This window comes from Rhipicephalus sanguineus, chromosome 2, assembly GCF_013339695.2.
Source record: "Rhipicephalus sanguineus isolate Rsan-2018 chromosome 2, BIME_Rsan_1.4, whole genome shotgun sequence".
NCBI lineage: Eukaryota > Metazoa > Arthropoda > Arachnida > Ixodida > Ixodidae > Rhipicephalus > Rhipicephalus sanguineus.
Genome location: NC_051177.1, coordinates 37921528 through 37929981, shown reverse-complemented (window position 1 = coordinate 37929981; position 8454 = coordinate 37921528). Strand labels below are relative to the sequence as shown.

Here is an 8454-nt window from a genome sequence, read left to right as displayed (position 1 = left end):
TAACCGCGGGACGTTAAGCCAAGACGACAGACACAGTTTTGTGTACGTCGTCTCTGCCTATCCGTATACCATTGTTGCGCTGTTTGTTATCCTCCGTCAATAGAATGGACCTAGCCGGTAATAATCCTCAAATAGCAGCTTATGTGAGGCTGCTGTTAAACCAGCAGTGCCCGGTGAATGCCAGTATAACCCAACCATCAAGAGGTACATTGGTCAAGTCTCAGACAGTCGTATTGCAGGAAACACGACGAAAAGGTGCTCGAACCGAGTGAAAAACGAAAAACCGTCAATCTCTGAATGACTTGCAGCGACAGCAGGTGTACGCGCCCGCATTACTCTTCGCGGTAGTTCGTGCGCTGCTCACCCGTCCACGCAACGTTTAGAGCATTTTCTTCTCGCTTCTATCTTTCCTCAACAATCTCGAGACAATGGGGCAGTGCTTTACTTCTTCGCCTCTGTGGTGCGAACAGAAGACGCGCTGGAGAGAGAGAGAGAGAGGCAGCGGCAACAACTATCCTGTGACAGTTTCACTTTCTCCCGTCAGCCCGCAAAGCCAAGGCATACAACAAAAGCGTCCCCCTCGCTGCGCATACGCGCGTGCAATGTATCCGGATAATCCAGCTGGTAGCGGGGTACCCACGAGACTCGCGCGAGAGTCGTGTCCAAAACGCCTCACGTCTAAACGATGAGCGTCACGACTCTCCTCTGCACGGGCCGTGCTGAAAGAGGCCGAATGAAGAGAGAAGAGAAACAACAAGCATCTCTAGGAGAAGAGTCTGCAATCATGGCGGAAGAGGGCAGAAAAGAAACGCGAAAGGCGACTGACCTGCCTTCCACGCCGCCGGTGCGTTTTATGCAGCTTCGTCATTCCGCTGCCGTGCTTACAGTGTTGGCTAGTGACCCGGAGAACCGGCCGCATGCATATAGGCCTGCGCGCGTCGCGTGGCGAGAGCATATACAAGACGCACCGCTCTTGCGCAGCCTTTCTCGCTGCCCACGGATACCCACCACACACTCGTCTAAGCGCCGTAGTGCCGGGCTTCGTCAGCGGTGCCGAAGGTGAGGTCCTTTATCTTGACAGTTATGTCTACATAGCTTCACATAGCGTTAATTAAGCGGATCAGTTATGTTTCCCCGCTAGTCGTTCGTTCAGGTACTGTAGTATCTGGATGTTCGTGAGCTAACCCTGTTTCTCAAAGACACTTCCGATCATTTACGGTTCGCAGTTATACTTTCAATAACGTGGCGCTAGACGTTCAGCGTAATCGAAAGGCTCTGGGTTTGGATCCCGCCGACGGAAGGGTGATTTTTCGTTATTATTACTACACTACAGTTAAAGACAACAGTTAATGAATCCTATGCTTTCCTTGACCTAATTGTCTGCTGGATTCAATTGGTTGTGTCTAACTAAGAAACGGGCGCCAAGAAAAAACTCCTCTTCTTTCTTTTAAAGATTCAGCCTCGATACACCAGCAGGCGCGAAAGCTCACAATCACAAGCGTTTCGCACGCCATCCGTTTACTTTGACGCATAAAATCAGGTTCCATTCATGTGGCACATGTTAAGTCGACAATTTGACGCCCTCTTTATCGTTCCCTTTGTTTACAGGGTCCTTAAAACTATGTCGACGAGATGGTGCGCTCTGAACCAGACATGCTATTGTACATCTACCTTTGAAAAAGAGCTGAACACCATATAAAAGCATTAGTTGACTGTTCACGTAAAATTTCTCAGGAAGCTGTGTAACCACTGCGCAATTACTGTAATGATTACATGTGTGCTATGCACCTATGTGATTCTCTTATGCTCAAGAGGTCAACGTTTTCCTTTATACATTGAGCTGAATCGTCTTACTTACCTGTATACTTGCTGGTAGCGGAGATGGAATAATCCTCAGAGGACTAAAAATTTTTTTTTGTTTTGCTTTAATGCGCACATGGTAACAAACTAGATTAACCCTGAGTATTTCCTTACCGGAATAAAAGCAGGAGTTATACTTTAAAGGTGTGTTAAGGGTGTAAAAGGGTGGGCTTAGCTTTGATGAACTTCTACGTGATTAACAAAAGCACTCACATTTCTTGCTGCAACGAGACCGGAGCGCTCACCGCTCACATAATCCCACTGTAAAATGCAACAGGCTCACTACGATAAGTCGTCTGAGCTGTCAATTTTTTTTTCATCACGGGGCAAGTGCATTAGTGATCAGTGGCCACAAACATTTCGCTGCTTTTCCGATGGAACGTCTAGCGAAATTCCGCTTTACGTCGTAAAGAAATGCGCGTACATAATTAATAATTATAATTGTTCTAGTTTTACGTCTCGAAGCGTACATATTACGTTCCACGTGCCCGTGTGCACTAATTATATCAACGGCATAAAAATGTAGCTGCAATCAAGTTTGACAAAACTGTCGTTTCCTCAAAAGTGCTCGTGATTCCTTATGTGGCTGGCACAAGTAAGAGTTCGCACAAAAGTGATGCTTTTGGTACAAGACATCTGTCTTCGATGTCAGAAATATTAAGGTATCTTCCTCGCTCTCTGTCACTCATGTTACTGAAAAATATTTCTTGATTTGCCAGTGTGCCGTTTCAAGCCGTTTATCTTTCGGAGTCGCTCTCAAGTGGAGACCCATTGCGCTCGACTTCACATCCTGACATGCAAGTTTTACAGAATGACGTACTCAAACGTTCATCGTGATAAGCTTGTCACACTGGCACACTTTGGAGTGTTTACCTACCCCCTTCCTACCACCCTCTCTCCTCAACAGCGGCCTTTCTTTCCTGAATCTATCTACCCATCTATCTATCTATCTATCTATCTACCCATCTATCTACCCATCTACCCACCCATCTATCTACCCATCTACCCACCCATCTATCTATCTATCTATCTATCTATCTATCTATCTATCTATCTATCTATCTATCTATCTATCTATCTATCTATCTATCTATCTATCTATCTATCTATCTATCTATCTATCTATCTATCTATCTATCTATCTATCTATCTATCTATCTATCTATCTATCTATCTATCTATCTATCTGTACGTCCGTCTGTCTGTCTGTCTGTCTGTCTGTCTGTCGGTCAGTTCGACCAGGCGTAAAAAGTTTTCATAAATCTTGTAATATACCTCGCCTGCAAGACTTTATTTTGCTCATCTTCTGTTTATTTTCTTTACTTTTCAAGAGAGTCATGCTTGAAATAATATAATAATTGTTGGGGTTTTACGTCCCAATACCACGATATGATTATGAGGGACGCCGTAGTGGAGGGCTCCGGAAATTTCAACCTCCACCGAAAATGCGGCCGCCGCGGCCGGGATTCGATCCCGCGACCTCCGGGTTGGCAGTCGAGCACCATAACCGCTAGACCACCGTGACGGGTAGAGTCACGCGTGTCCCCTTCGCAGTTCATGATATTCAGCAGCATAGCTCGGTAAACTCACTCATGAGTCAACTCACTCGGACTCACCCAGATTCAGATCGAGCCGTGAGTCTGAGTGAGTCCGGGTGAGTAATATTCTGGTGAGTTTGAGTCCAAGTAAGTCCGGCTGGCAAAAATTTTAGTGAGTCTGAGTCCGAGTGAGCCCCAAGCGCAAAATGTATTTTTTTAGGTGAGTCTGAGGGAGTTCCACATTTTTTGCCGACCTATGCCCAGCAGAACCAAGGCAAGTTTTTCAGTGTTACCTTTTGCAAGATATAGTACGCAGAAACTGGCTCCTTTCTCACGCTTAAGAATATGCGTCACGCGAAGACTGTGCAAATGCAGAGCGTCCACATTCAGCCCAGTCCGACAGCAGTCACGTGAACTCTTTCTTAACCGGTGAACATTTCAACAACAAAATTACCCCGGGACGAGGTCATAGGGCACGCGATTACGGCGACTGTTAACTATGATGTCTTGACTGTTATGCTATGTATGTACGTGATAATTTAGCTACATGACATATATGCCACCTGATGACTTCATAACGTCATATAGGTATTTTCGGGAGGTCATGTTCGAGTGTCGTGATGTTTTTCAGATTGTATATTGAATGTGCTGCGTTTTTGTTACGTTCGGGTGTTACTGAGAACGCTGTTTTAAATGTAATCTTTTGAACATGTATGTCCTCTGATTGGCAACTCTTAAGAGCTGTGGAGTAGCCGGCGATTTGTGCGCCAACATCATTATATCATCTCAATAAAAAAGAAAGATTACGGAGTCTATTGCTTTTCATTGCTGGCTTCGAGCCACCAGCGATACGACCCATTTAAGAAGGGGCTCAATCTCAGCCCGATTCGACACTCGCTCAACCCGATTCGCAAGCTTTTTATGGAGCTGGAAGTTAAGCGTAGCCCTTTTTAAGTCGACTCGACCCCTATCAATGGGAATTGCATAAAGCGGCGTAAACAACGCAGTTGCATTTCCGTTCACGCAACAGCGCCAGGAAAAGTATGCTGAGGGTGCGAAACCAGGGGCAATGTCATCGCGAGGCAACTATCCTACATCACTTCTGAAGTGCACAGCAAAGTGGCTTGAAAGATTTCAAACTCTCCTCAGTTTACAACGAAATACCTCACGAGTGAAAAAAAGACTATAGACTATAGAAAAAAAGATTTATAGACGCACTGCCGTAGTCAGACGTCTCCGTTCCAAGTATTCAGCCTATGTATGGAACACGGCAAATTGAACCCACAAACTCCGCCCACGTTAAAAACACTTCATCGTAATTCGTTAAGTCTATAGGCCTGGGGCAATAAATTTACGCGCGCTATTAATACTTTCTTTTCGGATTTGACACCACGATTCCACTCTCACCACTTTATCCGATGCAGTGTTCCAGGGGTCACGGCGCTCGACTTCTGACCCGAAGGTCGCGGGAACAAATCCGGACCATGGCGGCCGCATTTAGATGGAGGCGAAATGCTAGAGGCCCGTGTACAACATAGGTTAAGGTGCACATTAAGTAACCCCGGGTGGTCAGAATTTCTTGAGTCCTCCACTACGGCGTCCATCATAGTCAGGTCATGGTTTTGGGACGTAAAAGCACAACAATTGTGATTATGTTTTTTGTGCTGGCCATCATGATGACGTACATTGCAGGTCAAACATGCACGTCTCTCTGCTGGTCGTAGCGGTGTTCTACGCTATCACCGTGTCGCACTCGACGGCGCACGTTCAATGGGGGGACTTCATGCAATGCCTGCAGCGGAGGTTCGGCCGAAGTTTCTTCCAGGAACAACACGCCGACTGCGCCGCACGAAAGCTCTTCGTCAACTACAGGCGATCGATGTACTGCCATAATTGCAACGCGTAAGTAGATCCCGTGTTTTTCCCAAACAGTGACGCCACCACGGATTACGGATTTTAAAGAAGTAAGTTTTCCTGGTTATAAGCGGTGTCATGTAGCGAGCCGCGATGAAAGCTACACGTGCTTTCGAGAAATCTATTTTCGAGAAAACTATGTATACACTCTCTTAGACTCAGAACATAACCTACAAATAAATATTCCAGGCTGTAGTTTGTGTTGCAACCTATACAGTCACCCGCCACATTAAAAGCGTTACACACTAACGGAGTAGAAACCGCATTTGTAGAGCCAACGTCCCGTGAGCTTTTGCTGTTGGGTGTACCTGCTTCTTTTGTTGCAGCATACACGGCATAGATTGCGATGCAGTGCAAGGGGGGGGGGGGGGGAGTAGACCCCTCTCTCCTTCTAGATACCCCCCTCCGTCATACCACGGAGCTCTGAAACTTCCATTAACAGGTGACTTTTCTTTGTTCTGCATACAGTACACTTCCGCAATGAATCGCGCGCACGTTCACTTCCAAACGCCGATCACAACGCTGACAAGTTTGTGTGCTTCTAACAACGCTCAAGTTACTAGAACTTGCTCAGCAGAACACTGCGTAAACGGCAGACTGACCCGAAAAATTAAATAAGCAGCATAAGCGACGATACCACGGCCACGTTGACCTGCCAAACTCCCGGGAAAATTGAAAAGCTTGATCATTCATGTGGCTCACAGCGCTGTCATAGGTTGACTAAATTGCACACAGAAAGGCTGACACGTGTTTTGGTCGGCATATAAGGGATTCATGGGCAACAGTAAAGTTGTTTGTTTTGGATAGAGTGTACTCACACGCACGCACGCCCACGCTGCATCATTTTAGTGACGACTAACCTTTGCGAGTAGCTTCACTACGGGATGGTACCTAATTAATACACCTCTTTATTTCTTGCTTTCTTTGAAACTGTTGGAAGACTAAGTTATATATAGCCAAAGGTAACATCGCTGCCTAAGGTTTCTGGTCATCAATGCGGCGTCGTGACGAGTTTCCGGCATGAAACGTGTGTGTGTGTGTGTGTGTGTGTGTGTGTGTGTGTGTGTGTGTGTGTGTGTGTGTGTGTGTGTGTGTGTGTGTGTGTGTGTGTGTGTGTGTGTGTGTGTGTGTGTGTGTGTGTGTGTGTGTGTGTGTGTGTGTGTGTGTGTGTGTGTGTGTGTGTGTGTGTGTGTGTGTGTGTGTGTGTGTGTGTGTGTGTGTGCGTGCGTGCGTGCGTGCGTGCGTGCGTGCGTGCGTGCGTGCGTGCGTGCGTGCGTGCGTGCGTGCGTGCGTGCGTGCGTGCGTGCGTGCGTGCGTGCGCGTGCGCGTGCTTGTGCGTGCGTGTGTGTATATGCTTTCGGCATAGCGCGCTAGATCGAACTTGACAATGACGCCTGTCGATTTAGGAGATTATTGCCGATAAACAGCAGTTTCGATGATCCTCAGTTATGAGCAGTACTCCACTGCACACGCGCATTGTCTCCTCCTCCTATAGTGTGCTGTAATGGCCGTGGTATTGCCCCCTTGAAAGTTCGCTTATACTGCTCTGCTGTTCTGTTCTTTTTTATTCCTGTTCCTTTCTGACCACCTTCAATTTTTGTATTTCTAATCATCCATGTTTTTCTGAAAAGGGTCAGGCGTTGCACAGTTTACTTCCGGTTCTTATTGTCAGCCCCTGCTTCTTCATGATGATGATGATGATTATTTATTTAGTAATTTACAGAATACCTACACTGACATAGAGCTATTATGTCGTGGGGGAGGGGGGGGGGGCCTGGGGCGGTACAAAATTTAACCATCAAGGACAGAAAAGCAACTTGAACGCATCTATATTGATTTGAATTCAGATTTATTCCGCAACAAGAGTATGTTACGAGGTGGACAGGTAAAAAAGTTTAGAACAGCTTGAGGGGCCCTAACACCCCCCCCCCCTATCCACCCCCCATACACAGGGTACCGAAGACGCGTACGTCAAAGTGAGTACGACCTACTATGAGAAATATGTATGAGTTTCAGTATATACTGACATACAAAGAACACTGTAGTGTTATTTAAAGAGATCGTAAGTATCGTTCAAAAATGTGTCACCAACGCCATTGTGACGATGATATTTCTACTGCTTCTTCGTGTGCAGCTACTTCCACTGCCAGGGCAACTACGAGGCCATCTACGACTGTCAGCGCGACGGCCGCGCCCAAGAAGTGGCCGAGGCGTTCAGCGACTGCCGCGAGCACTTGGAAGGCAGCGGCTCGGACAACTTCGTGTACAACGAGATCGACCTGTACGGCAGACAGGGAGGAAACTGCACGCAGGCCTACCTCATCGACAGCCCCCGCTGTCACTACAACCCGGCGACCGTGGTCTGCAACAACACGCGCATCGAGCCGGAGTCCTTCGAAGAGGACGAATCATGATCCACTCGCGGCATCAATTAAAATGGACCGACTCACATGTGGCACGAGATGTAACATTGAATCATTACTTCTAACATAAAGCCGCCCGCATTCCTTGTGGGCGTGTCTTCTTCTCTGTTGTCCGTGTCTCTTTTTGTCCTTGTTGTTGTTGCGCAATCGTACAGGAGTAAGCCACGACCATGTTTTGCGATAAGAAGCGATAGTCTAGCTTATCCGGGGCCGTCAGAAGCCCTTTTGCAGATGCTCTGTAGGCCCTGACAACTTACCCTAAAATCAATCAAATCATCTAAACAGGTGTTCGTGAATGAAGACGTCGAAAGGGTCAAATGTACACTTGACTCTTTCCGCCAGAACGGACATGACATGAAGACCTGTCAACATCTTGAGTGTCGTCGTTAAGAGTCGAATTTCGCACCAGGAAACGCACCACGCGGAATCAAAGTGCATTGACATTACTTTTTGAGCCCTCAATTTTTTTTATTTTGGCCGGAGGATATTTGTGTGTGTGTGTGTGCGTGTGCGTGTGTGTGTGTGTGTGTGTGTGTGTGTGTGTGTGTGTGTGTGTGTGTGTGTGTGTGTGTGTGTGTGTGTGTGTGTGTGTGTGTTTGCCTAATGGTTAAGACCTCAGGAGGCCACAAACGAAAAACTGAGTCACTGTTGAAATATTTATTGATTTACAAGGTCTTCAGGACTCAGTGCTTGTGAAATGAGAAAAAAATGGCTTCTTT

The 8454-nt window shown here is 46.8% G+C and overlaps 1 protein-coding gene across 1 annotated transcript; it reads left to right on the top strand.

Annotated features, from left to right (window-relative positions):
• Nucleotides 1-900: 900 nt before the first annotated feature.
• Nucleotides 901-7812, top strand: LOC119381150 (uncharacterized). The gene is made up of 3 exons (XM_037649118.2): nt 901-1059; nt 5091-5300; nt 7447-7812. The coding sequence occupies exons 2-3, from the start codon at nt 5098-5100 to the stop codon at nt 7724-7726; spliced, it is 483 nt and encodes a 160-aa protein (XP_037505046.1). The 5' UTR covers nt 901-1059; nt 5091-5097; the 3' UTR covers nt 7727-7812.
• The last annotated feature ends 642 nt before the right edge of the window (nt 7813-8454 follow it).

Bases quoted from the DNA above. Each gene is read 5' to 3' on its own strand.
- LOC119381150 (XM_037649118.2), top strand. From the start codon at position 5,098: ATGCACGTCTCTCTGCTGGTCGTAGCGGTGTTCTACGCTATCACCGTG. The intron at 5,301-7,446 runs GTAAGTAGATCC...CTTCGTGTGCAG, and splicing joins TACTGCCATAATTGCAACGC to CTACTTCCACTGCCAGGGCA.